Below are 20,082 nucleotides of genomic sequence, written 5' to 3'. Positions count from 1 at the left end.
TGGGGGTTAACCTAGATGTAATTCAAGGATTTATCTCACTCTGTTATTCTGTGAACTTGGATTTCTCTAGGCTAAATAAGGGGCAAGTTTGCAGAAACAATGTTTCTCTTCTTTATTTTGAAACCTATTCATTCACACAAAAAATTGTTGAATCAACTGTGTGCCAGGTACTGTTCCTAGTGACACTCTGTCCACAATTCCTGCTTATGCTTCCTCACTGCTGGAATGGGGTTGGAACATATACCTGGTGAACATCTACCTAATGCTGAAGTAAAAGCTGATGTACTGATTAATCTTGCTCTATTGCTTGAAATTTTCCTGAATTAAAATGTTTAGATATGTAACTATTTCCTATTAAGAACCACTATTTTCCTTTTCTCTTCCTTGTATTGTATCAGACTCTCTCCTAAGCATGCCCCAGATATTCCTGATGACAGCACCGACAACATCACTATTTTCACTAGAATCTTGGATCGTCTTCTGGATGGTTATGATAACCGACTGAGACCTGGACTTGGAGGTCAGTTTTTCTTTTAAGATCCTCTATTCAGCCCGTTTTATCTAAAGAGTCATAAGGTACCCTTTAGTAGTCTATTGATCAAGAAGGTTAGTGTAAAGCTGAGTCCTCCTTTAGAGCACTGAGAATTAGTTCTAATCCTTTCTCTTTTTTCCCTTTAAATATTTTTATTACAGCTTTATATACATAATATATACATAGTAGTTGGATTCTTCCTGACATACTCAATACATGTGTGGAAATGAATTTCAATTCATAATCCCTACCTTTTCCCTCTGTTTTTTCCCTCCTCTCTCCCGTTCTCCTTCCTCTACTCAACTAGACTTCCTTTCACTCATCTATTAATTTGTATTCAATTAGTTATTTATGTTATCCTATCTTTCCCTCCCTGTTTCCTTTATCTTCCTCTAGTTTCTACATAGGAAAGACAACATGTGACCTTGAGTTTCTGAGTTTGCCTAATTTCACTTAGCATGATATTCCACATTGTCATCTATTTTATGGCAAATGCCCTAATTTTATTGTTTCTTTTATGGCTGAGTAGGACTCCATTGTGTGTGTGTGTGTGTGTGTGTGGTGTGAGTGTAACAATTTCTTAATCCATTCATGTATTGATGGGCATATCTTGGTTTATTCCATAATTTAGCTGTTGTGAATTATGCTGTGATAACATTGATATGGCTGTATTGTACTCTGCTAATCCTTTATTTCAATGGACAACATTTATAGCTTGGTTTTGGAAAGTTTCAGAATTTTAGGCAAATGTATCTGGAGTATTATACCTCAAAGTTTGACAAAAACAGTTTCTAGTAAAAAACAAACAATAACATCTACAACAAAAATCACTGCTTGGATGACAGGTGTGGACTAGGAACATGCCTTTGTTCTCAAAACCCTGAGCACATGTCAGCCTGATCCTCCAAAGAGGAGCAATCTAAAGGCTAGATGGGATTGCAGTTGGCCATCAGTTTAGTATAATCAGAAATATGATCACAATAAAATAAATGAATTATAATATGTCATGGGCTGTGTTGAAATGGTAGTGTGGAAGTGTGTGTGTTTAATTTTTTTCCAAAATCATTTGAGAATTAGTCACATATATCATTTCCCTTCATTGCTAAATATGTACTTCAGTGCATATTTCCTTTGAACAAGTAAATAATTTTATAAAATAGAATACAATTACAAATTCAGAAAATGTAGCTTAACATAATATGCCTTTGTAATTTTCAGTCCATATTAAATTTTTCTAATTATCCCCAAAGTGTCTGCTATAGCAATTTTTCTTCATTTAGGATGCAACCCAGAATTATTCATTGCATTTATTGTCATGACTCTTTAACCTATAGTCTAGTATAGTTGCTCAGTATTTCTTTTCTCTCATGCTATCAATTACATCTTCCTTATGCATTTTTGGAAATAAAACCACAGGAGTAAATTGTGTCTTTCTCAATGCATCACTCAAGAAGGAGACATGATGTCTGTTTGCTTCATTATTGTAATGTTAATTTTAGTGTCCACCAGGTTACTCCACTCTAAAATTTCTATTTTAACCTTACAATTAATAAGTAATTCATGGGGATATTATTTGACACTATTCTGCTCCTGTTCCAAGTTGTACCCAATAGTTTTAGCAACTATTGATTATTCTTGCATGAATAATAAAAGTTATGGTTGCAAAAGGATGATTTTTCTAAATCCGTTTTTTCCTCTACCTTTATTATGTGGCATTCTCTTTACCTTTAAATAATTAGCTCGTCAGTAAGAATGCATTCTTATTTTTTCAGGGGATTATAATACGTTAGTATCATTATTCATTTTGATTAAAATTTTTGCGTACAGTTTTCCATACTTGCCTCTTGGGGATCTGTTCAATCTGGCTTCTATTTCCTTTTGATATATTCACTTCATATATTGAACACTTTTAAAGTATATGTCATAATGGTACATTCCATATTTAATCTTTTACCTTGTTATTCAGTCTTGCAATCATTCATTTTTCCACAAAGAAATGGTATCTTATTGTGGGAAATATTTATAGACTCTAACTTCTTGCAATAAGGTTGTCATTGCTTCTAGGACCTTTCAGCGGTCATTAATGGCAAATAGAAAACACAGAAATATATATACACAGCTATATATATTTATATGTGTGTGGGTTTTATATATACATACATACATCTCTATATTTGTACATATGTATATACATGCAGATATATATATGCATATATATGAATATTTGTATAAACAAGTATACTTGTATGTGTAATAAATTTGTACTAACACTACTAACTGTAGTTGAACACAGTATTTTCACTGATATATTTCTCAATCCTATATTATACCCAAAACAGTTCTGGAATTACTACATGCATGCCACTAAATGAACACACTAAGTAAAGTGAAAGATGTGTTTTCAGATTTTGCTGTCTGTTTTTAAGTAAGGCTATAAGATAGTTGCTTTGATATAAATAATGGAGTAAAATAGGGAAGTACAAGAGGAAGAGATCAGTCATAAATTAATTGCATTTTTTCCAGGATGAAGATCATGACTGTGGGAAAAGAGAGAATTTGGTAACTGATTAGAGTATGGGGTCAAAGAAAGGTTAGAAAAAAGAGATAAATTCAACTTCCTGGTTTCTGTGATTGGGTGGTTCTATTTTTAAAATTATGGACACTCCACGAGAGAAAAACTGTGCTGTTTTGTTTCTTTTGGAGTTTCTGATTGGAGTAATAAAGGTAGGATCAGGAAATGGAAATTAGTTGTAGAAATGTGGAATTTGAGTATCTATGAATAATGAGTGGAACTTTTGTTTCTGGCTAAAATGGAGTAGGAGGATCAGATTTAACCTCTCATCTTAGATAACAACTGAGAATGAGAGAATGAACATATTCCATAAGGTTTTCAGAAATTGATCAAGGGCAGTATAGCATAGTGACCCTTAAAGAAAGAAAACAAATTGAGCCCTACAATCAGAAATGTTTGCTGCCTGAACAGTGTTTTCAGGGTAGAGTGCAGGGACAGGGACCCCAAATAGTGCCTGGTGGTTTCTCTCCATTGATGAGAAAGTGTTGAGAAGTTGGGGAGGCTATAGTAGCTAGAATTTAGAAGACAGAGCGCATGAATAAGAGAGAGAGAGAGAGAGAGAGAGAGATGAGAGAGAGAGAGAGAGAGAGAGAGAGAGAGAGAGGAGAGAGATCAACTCTCCAGATACCTGCCATGGTTTCATCTGAAAGGAGAAAGAGAAGATCTTTAACTAGAGCTATGGATTTCAACACTGATCTGACAGAAATAAGCAGAGACAGCAGAAAATCAAAGCACTACAACCAACCTGACCAATGTGGCACTTTTAGAACATTCCAGCCAACAAAGCAGAATATATATTCTTTTCTAGTGTACCCAGAACATTTACAAGATAGACCATATGCTCACTTATAAAAATGAAAGTATTCACAACACTCAAATTATCTTCTCTGGTCAAAATGAAGTTAAATTAAAAATCAATAACAGAAATATCTGGATAATCTCCAAGTACCTGGGGACTAAATATTATACTTTTAAGTAACCTGTGAGTCAAAGCAGAAATCAAAAGGAAAATTTAAGACATTTTCCACTGAATGAAATAAAACATGACATAAAGCAGTTCTAAAAGGAAATCCTAGAACACTAAATGACTATATTAGCAAGGAGCAGCCTAAAATCAATTCTCCAAGCCTTTACCTTAAGGAAGTATAAAAAAGAACAAATAATAATGAATTAATTATTAAGTATTATTAAATAATAAATTATAAAATGTTATAACAAATTTCCATAATGACTATATGATATACAATATTGTATTATATATAACCAATATAAAATTTATTATATGATCATATATACTAATTTATATAATTAATTAAAACATAATTATTATATAATACATAATATATACAAGAACAAAAATCAATAAAGAGAAAACAAATATAGGGAAAATCAATAAAAACAAAACCTGCTATTTGGTATATTAATAAAATTAGTAAACTTCTAGCTAGAATTATCAGGGAGTAAAGAAAGAAGATACAAGTTACCACACCTGTAGTGAGAGTGTGTCATTATAGATGATAATATGTGAAACAGTAAAGGAATGTTTTATGCTACTATTATGCCAATAGAATTGACAACAGAAATTATATAGAAAAATGTCTTGAAAGACATAGACTACCAAAGTTTTTACAAGAACAAATAGCCTGAAGTGCCCCACATCTTTTAAAGATTTCTTTCCCTTCTTCCTTCCTTCTTTCCTTCCTTCCTAGCAGTACTGGGGATTTAACCCAGGGGTGGTTTACCTCTGAGTTACATCCCCAGACATTTTATTTATTTATTTATTTACTTTTTATGAATTTAGTTATTTTTAAGCTTTTATTTTAAAATAATTCCTTTATTTTTATTTTGAGACAGGATCTTGCTAAGTTGCACAAGCTGGTCTCTAACTGCCATCCTCCTGCCTCAGCCTCCCAATTTGCTGGGATTATAGAGATATACCACCATGCTTGGCTGGAATGATCATTTTAAATGAGGAATCTTTCTATAAAAAATCTCCAGGTTCCCAATGTATTGCTGGTGAATTTTTGGAAAAGATTAAAGGAAAAAATGATACCAATTCTACAAAAAACATCTTCCAGAGAACTGATTAAGCAACAACACTTCTTAATTGATTTTTATGAGTCTAAGATTATTGTCTTACCCAACTCAGACAAGGACATCACAACAAAGGGGAATCACAGGGCATACCTCTCATGGACACCGGCACAAATATTATCAACAAAATTTTAGAAAATTGGATTCATGATAGTTCACATGACCAAATGAAGTTTATCCTAGGAATTCAAGGTTCATTTAAAATTCTATAGTAAATCTATTTCACTGTATTTACAGAATAAAAAGGAAAAACATGATCATCTCAATAGATACAGATAAATCATTCGACAAAATTCAAGTTTAGTCATATTAAAAACTCACAGCAAAGTAAGAATGGAAGGGATCTTCCTTTATGGAATGAAGGACACCTTTGTAAAAACTAATGATGTAATGGTGAGAAACAGCATCCCTTGGTTAAGGTCAGGAACAAAATAAGGATATAAATGAGCACAGTTTTTATTATTTCCCCAAGACCAGATACTACAAAATTCTAAGGAATCTACAAAAATCTACTGGAACCAAATGACTTTAGCAAGGTTGCACTATATAGATCCCTATAAAAATAATATTTCTATATACTGGCAAATAATTAGAAATTACCATTTAGAACTGCAAATAAAAATAGATTCAAAATATTAAATGAATGTGAGTAAAGTTCACAAAGATATGCAAACCCTCCATGCTAAAAATCACAAAATATTTCTGAAGGGTTTCTAAAGCAAAAATCTACATAAATGAAGACATATATTGTGTTCATAGATCAAAATTGAAAATTGTTTTTTTGTTTTGTTTTGTTTTATTATTATTATTATATACAAATGGGATACATGTTGTTTCTCTATTTGTACATACAGTCAAGGCATACCATTTGTGTAATCATACGTTTACATAGGGCAATGGTGTTTGATTATTTTTTCCCTCCCCCCCACCCCTCCCACCCCTCCCACCCCTCTTTCCCCTCTATACAGTCCTTCTTTCCTTCATTCTTACTGCTCTCCTTATCCCTAACCCTAAACCTAACCCTAACCCTAATGCTAACACCTCCCACCCCCCATTATATGTCCTCATCCGCTTATCAGCGAGATCATTCATCCTTTATTTTTGAGAGTGGCTTATCTCACTTAGCATGATATTCTCTAATTTCATCCATTTGCCTATAAATGCCATAATTTTATCATTCTTCATTGCGGAGTAATATTCCATTGTATATATATGCCACAGTTTCTTTATCCATTCATCAACTGAAGGGCATCTAGGTTGGTTCCACAATCTGGATATGGTGATTGAGCAGCAATGAACATTGATGTGGCTGTATCTCTGTAATATGCTGATTTTAAGTCCTTGGGTATAGGCCAAGGAGTGGGATAGCTGGGTCAAATGGTGTTTCCATTCCAAGCTTTCTGAGGAATCTCCATACTGCTTCCAGAGTGGCTGCACTAATTTGCAACCCCACCAGCAATGTATGAGTGTTCCTTTTCACCACATCCTCGCCAACACCTATTGTTGCTTGGTGTTCTTGATAATCGCCATTCTAATTGGGGTGAGATGAAATCTTAGGGTAGTTTTGATTTGCATTTCCCTTATTACTAGGGATGTTGAACATTTTTTCATATATCTGTTGATTACTTGTACATCTTCTTCTGTGAAGTGTCTGTTCATTTCCTTAGCCCATTTGTTGATTGGATTATTTGTATTCTTGGTGTAGAGTTTTTTGAGTTCTTTATAGATTCTGGAAATTAGCGCTCTATCGGAAGTATGGTTGGCAAAGATATTCTCCCACTCTGTAGGCTCTTTCTTTACATTGCTGAAAGTTTCCTTTGCTGAGAGAAAGCTTTTAGTTTGAATCTATCCCAGTTGTTGATTCTTGCTTTTATTTCTTGTGCTATGGGAGTCCTGTTGAGGAAGTCTGGTCCTAAGCCGACATGTTGAAGATCTGGACCTACTTTTTCCTTCTATAAGATGCAGGGTCCCTGGTCTGATTCCAAGGTCCTTGATCCATTTTGAGTTGAGTTTTGTGTAGAGTGAGAGATAGGGGTTTAATTTCATTCTATTGCATATGGTTTTCCAGTTTTCCCAGCACCATTTGTTGAGAGTCTATCTTTCTCCATTGCATATTTTTGGAACCTTTGTCTAGTATGAGAAAATTGTATTTATTTGGGTTTGTGTCCATGTCCTCTATTCTGTACCATTGATCTACCTGTCTATTTTGGTACAATACCATGCCGTTTTTGTTACTATTGCTTTGTAGTAGAGTTGAAGATTTGGTATTGCGATACCCCCCTGCTTCGCTCTTGCTACGAGGATTGCTTTAGCTATTCTAGGTTTTTTATTCTTCCAGATGAATTTCATAATTGCTTGCTCTATTTCTGCAAGGTACATCATTGGGATTTTAATTGGAATTGCATTGAATCTGTATAGCACTTTAGGTAGTATGGCCATTTTGACAATATTAATTCTGCCTATCCAGGAACATGGGAGATCTTTCCATCTTCTAAGGTTTTCTCTAATTTCTTTCTTTAGTGTTCTGTAGTTCTCATTGTAGAGGTCTTTCACCTCTTTTGTGAGATTGATTCCCAAGTATTTTATTTTTCTCGATGCTATTGTGAATGGGTAGTTTTCTTAATTTCTCTTTCTGAAGATTCATCACTTATGTATAAAAATGCATTGGATTTATGAGCATTGATCTTGTAACCTGCTACTTTACTGAATTCACTTATGAGTTCTAAAAGTTTTCTGGTGGAATTTCCAGGTTCCTCTAAATATATAATCATGTCATCAACAAATAGGGATAGTTTGAGTTCTTCTTTTCCTATTTGTATCCCTTTAATTTCTTTGGTTTGTCTAACTGCTCTGGCTAGAGTCTCAAGGAGGACGTTGAATAGAAGCGGTGAAAGAGGGCATCCCTGCCTTGTTCCAGTTTTTAGAGGGAATGCTTTCAGTTTTTCACCATTTAGAATAATATTAGCCATGGGCTTAGCATAGATGGCCTTTACAATGTTAAGGAATGTTCCCACTACCCCAATTTTTCTAGTGTTTTGAGCATGAAGGGATGCTGTATTTTATCAAATGCTTTTCTCTGCATCTATTGAAATATCATGTGATTCTTAACTTTAAGTCTATTGATATGGTGAATGACATTTATTGATTTCCTGATGTTGAACCAACCTTGCATCCCTGGGATAAAACCCACTTGATCGTGGTGCACTGTCTTTTTAATATATATTTGTATGCGATTTGCTAAAATTTTGTTTAGAATTTTTGCGTCGATGTTCATTAGGATATTGGTCTGAAATTTTCTTTCCTCAATGTGTCTCTGTCTGGTTTAGGTATCAGGGTGATATTAACTTTATAGAATGAGTTTGGGAGGGTTCCTTCCTCTTCTATTTCATGGAATAGTTTGAGGAGTATTGAATGAGCTCTTCTTTAAAGGTTTTGTAGAACTCGGCTGAGAACCCATCTGGTCCTGGACTTTTCTTTGTTGGTAGGCTTTTGATGACCTCTTCTATTTCATTGCTTGAATTGATTTATTTAAGTTGTGTATGTCCTCCTCGTTCAGTTTAGGTAATTCATATGTCTCTAGAAATTTGTTGATGTCTTCGAGGTTTTCTGTTTTGTTGGAGTATAGATTTTCGAAATAGCTTCTAATTATGTTTTGTATTTCACTCGTGTCTGTTGTGATGTTTCCTTGTTCATTCCGAATTTTAGCATTTGAAGTTTTCTCCCTCTTTCTCTTTGTTAGTGTGGCTAAGGGTTTATCATTTATTTATTTTTTCAAAGAACCAACTATTTATTTTGTTAATTTTCCAATTGTTTCTTTTGTTTCGATTTCGTTGATTCGGCTCTGATTTTAAACTATTTCCTGTCTTCTACTACTTTTGGTATTGTTCTGCTCTTTTTTTCTAGTGCTTTGAGCTGTAGTGTTAAGTCGTTTATTTGTTGATTTCTACTTCTTTTTTTGAATGCGCCCCATGAAATAAATCTTCCTCTAAGTACTGCTTTCATAGTGTCCCAGAGATTTTGATATGATGTGTCCTTTGTTCTCGTTTTCTTCTAAGAATTTTTTATTTCCCTCCTGATGTCTTCTGTTATCCGTTCATCATATAATAGTGTATTATTTAATCTCCAGGTATTGGAGAAGTTTCTGTTTTTATTCTGTCATTTATTTCTAATTTTCAATCCATTATGATCTGATAGAGTACAAGGTAGTACTCTATCTTCTTGTATTTGCTAACGGTAGCTTTGTGGCATAAAATATGGTCTATTTTAGAGAAAGATCCATGTGCTGCTGAGAAGAAAGTGTATTCGTTCTTTGTTGGATGGTATATTCTATATATGTCCATTAAGTCTAAATTGTTGATTGTGTTGTTGAGATCTATAGTTTCTTTATTCAATTTTTGTTTGGACGATCTATCCAGTGGTGAGAGAGGTGTGTTAAAATCGCCTGGTATTATTGTATTGTGGTCTATTTGATATCTGGATTTGAGAAGGATTTGTTTGACGTATGTGGATGAGTCAATGTTCGGGCATAGATATTTATGATTGTTATGTCTTGCTGATTTATGCTTCCCTTAAGCAGCATGTAATGTCCTTCTTTATCCCTTCTGACTAGTTTTGGTTTGAAGTCCACATTATCTGAAATGAGGATGGATACTCCAGCTTTTTTGCTGTGTCGGTGTGCATGGTATGTTTTTCCCCATCCTTTCACCTTTAGTCTATGGGTATCTCTTTCTATGAGGTGAGTCTCTTGCAGTCAGCATATTGTTGGATTTTTCTTTTTAATCCAATCTGCCAGTCTATGTCTTTTGATTGATGAGATCAGGCCATTAACATTCAGGGTTATTATTGTGATATGATTTGTATTCCCAGTCAATTGACTCATATTTGTTTTTGACATGATTTGGTTTCTCCTTTATTTGGCTATTCCTTTAGGCTAGTTCCTCCCGTTGCTGATTTGTATCATTGTTTTTATCTCTTCCTCATGGAATATTTTGCTGAGAATGTTCTGTAATGCTGGCTTTCTTTTTGTAAATTCCTTTAGCTTTTGTTTATCATGGAAGGATCTTATTTCATCGTCAATTTGAAGGTAAGTTTTGCTGGGTATAAGATTCTTGATTGGCAACCGTTTTCTTTCAGGGCTTGGTATATGTTGTTCCAGGCCCTTCTAGCTTTTAGGGTCTGGATTGAAAAATCTGCTGATATTCTATTGGTTTCCCTCTGAATGTAATTTGATTCTTTCTCTCGCGGCCTTTAAAATTCTGTCTTTATTTTGTATGTTAGGGATTTTCATAATAATGTGCCTTGGTGTGGGTCTGTTGTAATTTTGTATGTTTGGAGTTCTATAAGCCTCTTGTACTTGGTTTTCCATTTCATTCTTCAGATTTGGGAAATTTTCTGATATATTTCATTGAATAGATTGTTCATTCCTTTGGTTTGTTTCTCTAAGCCTTCCTCAATCCCAATAATTCTTAAAGTTGGCCTTTTCATGATATCCCATAATTCTTGTAGATTCTGTTCATGATTTCTTACCATCTTCTCTGTTTGGCCAACTTTGTTTTCAAGATTAAATAATTTGTCTTCAATGTCTGAGGTTCTGTCTTCCAGGTGTTCTATCCTATTGGTTATGCTTTCTATGGAGTTTTTAACTTGGTTTATTGTTTCCTTCATTTCAAGTATTTCAGTTTGGTTTTTTTTTCAGTATCTCTAACTCTTTATTGAAATGATCTCTTGCTTCCCGTATTTGGTCTTGTAACTGTTGATTGGTGCGATCATTTAATGCCTGCATTTGCTCTTTCATCTCCTCCTTCAATGCCTGCATTTGCTCTTTCATCTCCTCATTTGCTTCCCTGATCGTTTAATTACATACATTCTGAACTCCCTTTCTGACATTTCTTCTGCTGTGCTGTCATTGGGTTTTATTGATGTAATATCTAGGTTTGTTTGGGACATTTTCTTCCCTTGTTTTCTCATATTGGTCAGCTGTCAGTGGGACCCTGAGATATTGCAGATTTCCGCTATTGGCTTATAGTGTCCCGGTAGATTTCCAGTGTATCACCTCCCAGCCTTCAGTAGCCTTATGTCTTGGAGAAATTTGATAATGCAGCGCATCCAAAGAAAGCTTCCCCTAGCCCCCTACTGGTTCCAGGGTTTGGAGCTGGTTCTGTGCGGAAATGCTCTCACTGTGGGCCTGCACCGTGCAGCTGGCCGTGTGGGAGGAGCCCACCGCTGGAGTGTGGAAGGCTACCTGGGGAAGACTCTAGCTGCCCTGCCCTGCTCTGATAAGCCACCCGTATCTGGGCCTGCCACCCGGGCCGTGCTTTACCCAGTGGGAAGACTCATCTGTGGCTCTATTTCAGTCCGAGTCTCTCAATGCCTCCCCTTCTTAACTCCTGAGTTCTGGAGAGACTGGGGATGCAGTCACCCTCTAGGCCGCCATCTTGGATAACCCGTGGAAAGAGCCTGCGGCCGGAGTGGGCAGAGCCGCCTGAAGAGGTGTCTGGCTGCCCTGCCCTGATCCCAGAGGCTGCTTGCGGATCGAAGCTCTCAGTTGGTTCGGGGACTTGTGGCTGGCTCTACGTAGAAAGCCTCTCACTGGGCGGTCTGGTCCGAGAAGGGTGGCTTGAACGGCACCTCCCACCACAGGGGTCCAGGCTACTTGGGAAAGTCTCTGGCTGCCCTATCCTGGTCCCTGAAGCTGCTTGCGTGCTGGAGTACACTGGGAGTACGCTGCGCTGGCTCCGGGACTTGGAGCTGGTTCTGATCAGAAAGGCTCTCACTAGGGGGCCTGTTCCAAGAACCTGGAGAAGCTGGCTGTGTGGGCGGGGCCCACCGCCAGAGTGCGCAGGGCTGCCTGTGGAAGACTCTAGCTGCCCTGCCCGGCTCCGATAAGCCACCTCTATCTTGGCCTGCCACCCATGCTGAGCTTTACCCAGTGGGCAGACTCACCTGTGGCTCTATTTCAGTCCGAGTCTCTCAATGCCTCCCCTTCTTAACTCCTGGGTTCTGGAGCGACTGGGGGTGCAGTCACCCTATAGGCCGCCATCTTGGATCGCCCCGTGAAGAGAGCCTGCCGAAAATTGTTAACATGTTGGTTATTTTATTAATCTATAAATTCAATGAATTCCCAACACAAATTTCTTAAAGATTTTTGTAAAATACACTGTACTAATTCCAAAACAGATACAAAAATGCAAAAACAGTAACAGTCAAAATACCTTTAAAAAGGATGAACAACCTCGGTAGACTTACAGTATTTGGTTGGAAGATTTTTTTTTTGTTATCAGTAATCAGGACAGTTTGACTCTGGCATAAATATCATACATATATCAATGAAATAGGAAAGGGTCCAGAAATAGATGCTTATGTGTGTGTGTGTTTAACTGATTTTCTACAAAGCTTTTATGTCAATTCAATGGTGAAATATAATCTTTTCAACAAGTAGTATTTTTACCAGTACCATAAGAAATCTGAAAATGAACATTCCTACCCTTTCCAGTTGTGATATTCCTAGTTTTCATCTGCTTTTATGTCATTTTAAGTATCTTTAGACAGTTCTTTATTTGGTTTCATTTGTCCTTTTTATTATCTCTTTTTAAAATTTTTATGTAAAATAGTACAAGTAAGATTTCAATACATGTATATATTGTGCAATATTCAAATCAGGGCAAATATATGTATTTCCTTGTGTTAGGTTTTCATTTCTGTGACCAAAATACCTACAAGAACAACTTAGGGGAAGAAAAGATTACTTTAGTTCATACATATAGAGGTCTAAGGCCTGAGGTGGGAAAGGGCTTGGTGGAAAAAAGTTCCTCAATTCATGGAAGCCAGGAAAAGGGCAGAGGAGAGAGAGGAAGAGAAGGAGAGAGGAGGGGGAGAAGTGGAGGAGGCATAGGGACAAATTATAACCACAAGGTTGTGTCCCCAGTGACATACTTCCTCTAATCATGCCCCACCTGTGTACAATTACCACCCAGTAGTCCATTCAAATTTTTAACCCTTTAAATGGCTTAACCCACTGATTAGGTTACAGCCCTCATAAAATCTAATCATTTCCTCTCCTAATAATTTTGCATTGTCACATGTATTTTCTGGGGGACATCTCATATCCAAATCATAATGCTTCTCAAATTGTCATTTTTTTCCATTGAGAACACTTAAAATCCTTTCTCTTCACTTTTTAAAAATATATAGTACATTATCAGTTTCTGTAAGAATTATTCCATTTTGCAATAGAACATAAGAACCCATTTATCATACTTAACTGTAGATCAATATACATTGATCAAACTTTCCCTATCCTCCCTTTTCCACTACTCTCTTCAACCTTCGGTAACCGATATTGTATTTTCAACTTTGATAAGATTAACTACTAGATTCTGCATATGAGTGAGATCATGCAGAATTTGTCTTTCTGTACCAGGGTTATTTCACTTAGGATAATTACCTCCAGTTCCATCCATTTTGGGGGAGGGGAAATGATAGTACTTAATCTTTTGATGGCCTGGTAGTATTCCATTGTGGAATTTCACTGCATTTTGTTTATTCATTCATCAGTTGATGGATACTTACTTTGTTTATAATTGACTGTTGTGAATAGTCCTATAGTAAACATGGGAGTACAGATGTCTCTTTGGCATACTACTTCCATTTCTTTTGGATGTGTACCCAGTAGTGGGATTGCTGGATCATATGGTAGTCCTATTTTTGATTTTTTGAGTAACCCCCATACTAAATTTCATAATAAATGTCCTGTTTTACATTCCCACCAACAATGTGCATGAGTTCCCTTTTCTCCATAACCTCACCAGCACTTTTTATCTCTTGTCCTTTTGATAATAGCCAAACTAACTAGAAAGGGGTTATATTTTATTGTGGTTTTGATTTACATTTTCATGATGATTAGTGATGTTGAGCATCTTTTTCATACATATTTTAGCCATTTGTGTCTTCTTTTAATAAATGTCCATTTAAGTATATTGCCCATTTTAATTATATTATTATTAGTTTTTTGCTCTTGAGTTCCTTGCATACTATGGGTATTAAATCCTTGTTAGATTGTATAATTTGCAAATATTTTCTCTCAGATTTTTTATTCACTCTGTCAATTCTTTTCTTTGAGGAGTAGAAGGTTTTTAGCTTGGCTTATTTACTCAGCATGACGATCTGTCATCCATTTATCAGCAAATGCCATAATTCCATTCTACTTTATGGCTGAGTAAAACTCCATTGTGTATATACTACATTTTCTTTATCCATTTGTCTGTTGATGGATACCTAGCCTAGTTCCATAACTTAGCTATTGTGAATTGTGGTACTATAAACATCAGTATTATATATAACTTTATATGCTGATTTTAGTTCTATTGGATAAATAACAAGGAGTGCTATAGCTGGGTCATGTGGTGGTTCCATTCCTAGACTTTTGAGGAATCTCCACTCTGCTTTCCCAAGTGATTATAATAATTTGTAGTCCCACGAACAACACATGAATGTACCTTTTCTTCCATATTGTCATGGGCACTAATTGCTACTTGTATTCTTCATGGTTGCCGTTCTAACTAGAGTGAGATGAAATATCAGAGTAGTTATATTGATTTGCATTTCTCTAATTACAAGGGATGTTGAGTATTTTTTCATGTGTTTGTTGGCCATTCGTATTTCTTCTTTGAGAAATATCCATTGAGTTCATTGCCCATTTATTTACTGAGTGCTTTTGGTGTTAAGTTTTTTTTTTTTTTTTTTTTTGGTTGATTTTGTTTTGTGTGTTTTCTCTTTTGGAACTGGGGATTGAACCCACAGCTTTGTGGATGTGCAGCTGGTGTTGTTTTTTGAGTTCTATTTATATTCTGGATATTAATCTCCTATCAGAGGAGTAACTGGCAAAGGTTTTTTTCCATTCTATAAGGTCTCTCTTCAGGCTCTTATTTCCTTTGCTGTGCTGAAGCTTTTTAATTTGATGGCATCTAACATATAGATTCTTGGTTTTATTTCTTGCACTTTAGGGGCCTTGTCAAGGAAGTCAGTGCCTGTACTACTATGTAGAAATGTTGACCCTATGCTTTCTTCTAGCAGGTGCAGTTGTTTCTGGTGTAATTCCTAGGTGTTTGATTTACTTTGATTTGACTGTTGTGCAGGGTAAAAAGATAGATTTTAATCTTTCACATATAGATACCCAGTTTTTCTAGTACCATTTGTTAAAGATGCTATCTTTACTCTGATGTATGCTTTTGGCTCCCTTTTCAAGGATCAGGTGACTGTATGTATGAAGAGTTGTTTCTGAAGGAAATTAAAGGGATACAAATAAGAAAATAAGAACTCAAAGTATCTCTAATTGCTGATGACATGATCCAATATCTGGAAGATCCCCCAGAAAATGTGTATAGCTGTAATCCAAGTGACTTTGGAGGTTGAGTAGGGGGATTATAAGTTCAAAACCAGCCTCAACAACCTAGTGAGGTCCTAAGCAACTTAGTGAGACCCCACCTAAAAATAAAAAAAGTAAAATTCCCATTAGTTCATGAGACTGGGGCAGGAGGATAGCAAGTTCAAATCCAGCATCAGTAAATTAGCAAGGCCCTAAGCAACTCACCAAGACCCTGTGTCTAAATAAATTATTAAAAAGTCTGGGATGTGGCTCAGTGTTTATGCACTCCTGGTTTCAATCCCCAGTACTGAAAAAAAAGGTGAGGGTGCTGGGGATGTGACTCACTGGTATAGTGACCATGGATTCCATTCCCAGTATTAAAAAAAAAAAAAAAAAAAAAAAAAAACAGAACAAAATCACACACACACACCGCCAACAACAACAACAGAAAACAACTCCACTGGAAGACTTCTAGAGCTAATAATATTCAGCAGATTTTGGGATACAAGATCACTATACAAAAATAGCTTCCCTATGGTCCAACAATGAACCTGCTGAGAAGAAAAATCAGGAAAATAATTCCATTTACAGTAGCCTAAAATAAAAATACTTGAGAAAAAATACAACCAAGGAGGTGAAAGACCTCTACATGAAAATTTTAGAACACTGAAGAAAGAAATTGAAGAAGGTCTTAGAAAATGAAAAGACCTGCCTTGGATAGGCACAATTAATATTTTTTAAATGGCCATATTTTTAAAAGCACTCTATAGATTCAATACAACCTCCATCAAAATACCAATTACAATCCTCATGGAACTAGAAAAAATTTCTAAGATTCATATGGAAGAATAGAGACTCAGATTAGCTAAAGCAATCCTGAGCAATAACGGCAATGCTGGAGGCATCACAATATCTGATGTCAAATTATCTACAGAGCTATAGTAACAAAACAGCATGTAATTGGCATAAAAAAAGACATGAAGGTCAGTGGAATAGAATAGAATACACAGAGACAATCCCACATAGGTCCAGTCATTTATATTTTTGCTTTTGTTTCCTGTACTTTTGGGGTCTTTTAAAAATAATTCTTGACCATTCCATTTTCCTGGGACATTTTTACCTATGGTTTTCCAAGTATTTTTGTAGTTTCAGATCTTATATTTAAAATTTCAATTTATTTTGAGTTGATTTTTATAACTGGTGAAGGATAAGGGTCCAGTTTCATTCTTTTGCCTATAAATATACAGTTTTCACAGCACCAGTTTTTTAAATGATTGTCTTTTTCCAGTGTGTGGTCTCAGCATCTTCGTTGAAGATCATCAGTTGGCTGTAGATGCGTGGCTTTACTTCTAGGCTCCCTATTCTGTTGCAGTGGTCTATGTGTCTCTTTATACCAACCATGCTCTTTTGATTAGTATATTTTTGTAGTAAATTTTGAAGTCAGGTAGTATAATGCCTCTTGCTTTGTTCATTTTGCATAAAACTGCATTGACTACTTAGAAATTTGTCATGGTTTCATATGAATTTTAGGATCATTTTTTCTGTTCTGTGAATAAAGTCATTGATATTTTGATAGGTATTACATTGATTCTGCAGATCAATTTGAGTAGCACAGACATTATAATGAAATTGATTCTTTTGATCCGTGAACACAAGATCTTTATATTTTTGTGTGTCCTCTTCAATTTCTTTCAGCAATATTTCATAATTTTCAATGTATAGCCCTTTCACTTCTTTTGTTAAATTTCCATGTTTTTTAGTTATTACAAATAGGAATTTTTTCTTTATCAGATGATTTCCCATTGGCATATACCAATGCTATTGGTTTCTGTGTGTTGATATTCTATGAAACTTAAATTTGTTGAATTCATTTATTAGTTTTAATAGTTTTGGGGTGCAGCTTTTGATGTCTTATATATATATAAGATTATGGTGTCTATAAACAATGACAATTTGATTTTTTTTCCTTTCTAATCTGAATATCATTTATTTTTCCTTTCCTGACTTTTGGGGCTAGAACTTCCACCATTATGTTGAATAAAAGTGATAAAAGTGGGAATTGTTTGCTTTTTCCAGATCATCAAGAAAAATCTTTCAGGTTTTCCTCATTCCACATGGTGTTGACTACAGTCTTATTATATATAGTCTTTATTATGTTAAGGTACATTTCTTCTACACTTAAGTATTTCACAGTTTTTGCCATGAAGGGATGTTGAATTTTATCAAATGCCTTTTCTGCACATATTGAGATGATCATATGTTTTTTTAAAAAATATTTTGCGTAGATCCTATGTTTAGGAAGTCTGCATGACCACATGACTCTGCTATAATAATCTGAAGTTTCTCTCTTTTTGTATCTTATTAATGAATGAATTATTCAAATATGAATCCACCTGGAAGGGGAAACTAGAGTACCTGTGTGATGGAGTTATCTCTGAAGCAAAAAAGATCTCTTATTGAAAGTGTTTACTAGAGAATTTGGAGGCACTTGAATTCCCTTTGGAACATAATCTTCCTTGGCTCCTAAAATTTATTTTATTTCTAATATTTTACAATTATTCTTGAAACTGGCTGCTGGGAATTTTAAAGCAGACTTCTCCAGAGAGCCTGAATTTCAAACCTTGGGTCTGTCTTTGAGTTCAGACAACTGATTTGTTCTTCATTAATTGCCTATTTCTAAAAGTTCAGCTCCATTTATCTTGTTGGTTTCCTGGTCTTACTGAATTTGATATGAACTGAAAAACATCACAAAACTTATATAAAGGCAGTATTTCCAGATGTATATGTTGTCTAAGGAAAATATTTCCCATTGACATCTCATACTTTTGAAATTCTGGGATGGGTGGGGCACTTGTCAACCAAAGGATAAAAACCCTTGATTGATAGTGAAGATGTTTGCCTGATTGCTAAAAGGAATTTTCTTGATTATATAAAAACAGGATTAAATTTAAACTATACACACTCCAACCAGTGTATTCATTAGGAGGGATATAGAGAAGTAAAGGCACTGTGAGCTGAGGGAGTTGCAGTTACTTAGGATCATTGAGTCATTGAGTATGTTAAAATTACTCTTCTTGGGCCAATATTGGAGATAAGTCTTGACTAAGTGTCATTAACAGGAGAATTGACAGGGTTAAAGAAAGATAGAATATAAAGAATCAAGGCATGTGATGGGGTAGAATAGGAAAAATGTTTAAGGCTGGTGTCAGTGACTGCCCTTTGGGGGTCAACAGTTGCTCATCTCCCCTGACTTCAGCACTAAATCAAATAAGAACATATGCTTCAAAGACCTAAGAAATTTTTTTTATTGTAAACAAATGGGATACATGTTGTTTCTCTGTTTGTACATAGAGTAAAGGCATACCATTTGTGTAATCATAAATTTACATAGGGTAATGTTGGTTGATCATTCTGTTATTTTTTTCCCTTCCCCCCACCCCTCCCATCCCTCTTTTCCCTCTATATAGTCCTTCCTTCCTCCATTCTTGCCCCCCTCCCTAACCCTAACTCTAACCCTAACACTAACCCCTCGCACCCCCCATTATGTGTCATCATCCACTTATCAGCGAGATCATTCTTCCTTTGGTTTTTTGAGATTGGATTATCTCACTTAGCATTATATTCTCCAGTTTCATCCATTTGCCTGCAAATGCCATAATTTTATCATTCTTTATGGCTGAGTAATATTCCATTGTATATATATGCCACAGTTTCTTTATCCATTCATCAACTGAAGGGCATCTAGGTTGGTTCCACAATCTGGCTATTGTGAACTGAGCAGCTATGAACATTGATGTGGCTGTATCTCTGTAATATGCTGATTTTAAGTCCTTTGGGTATAGCCCAAGGAGTGGGATAGCTGGGTCAAATGGTAGTTCCATTCCAAGTTTTCTAAGGAGTCTCCACACTGCTTTCCAGAGTGGCTGCACTAATTTTCAGACCCACCAGCAATATATGAGTGTACCTTTCTCCCCACATCCTCGCCAACACCTGTTGTTGCTTGTATTCTTGATAATCGCCATTCTAATTGGGGTGAGATGGAATCTTAGGGTGGTTTTGATTTGCATTTCTCTTATTACTAGAGATGTTGAACATTTTTCCATATGTTTGTTGATTGCTTGTAGATCTTCTTCTGTGAAGTGTCTATTCATTTCCTTAGCCCATTTGTCGATTGGATTATTTGCATTCTTGGTGTAGAGTTTTTTGAGTTCTTTATAGATTCTGGAGATTAGTGCTTTATCTGAAGTATGATTGGCAAAGATTTTCTCCCACTCTGTAGGCTCTTTCTTTGCATTGCTGATAGTTTCCTTTGCTGAGAGAAAGCTTTTAGTTTGAATCTATCCCAGTTGTTGATTCTTGCTTTTATTTCTTGTGCTATGGGAGTCCTGTTGAGGAAGTCTGGTCCTAAGCCAACATGTTGAAGATCTGGACCTACTTTTTCTTCTATAAGATGCAGGGTCTCTGGTCTGATTCCGAGGTCCTTAATCCATTTTGAGTTTAGTTTCGTGCACGGTGAGAGAT

The 20,082-nt window shown here is 35.6% G+C and overlaps 1 protein-coding gene across 1 annotated transcript in view; it reads left to right on the top strand.

Moving 5' to 3' along the window:
• The window catches only part of Gabra3 (gamma-aminobutyric acid type A receptor subunit alpha3), a 248,478-nt gene that overhangs the window by 115,677 nt on the left and 112,719 nt on the right, over window positions 1-20,082 (top strand). Inside the window, 1 exon segment of the mRNA XM_047535929.1 lies at window positions 399-520. Within this exon segment, the coding sequence (XP_047391885.1) occupies window positions 399-520 (122 nt within the window).

The sequence above is a fragment of the Sciurus carolinensis genome, chromosome X, assembly GCF_902686445.1.
Source record: "Sciurus carolinensis chromosome X, mSciCar1.2, whole genome shotgun sequence".
NCBI lineage: Eukaryota > Metazoa > Chordata > Mammalia > Rodentia > Sciuridae > Sciurus > Sciurus carolinensis.
This window is presented reverse-complemented; position numbering and strand designations above follow the sequence as displayed.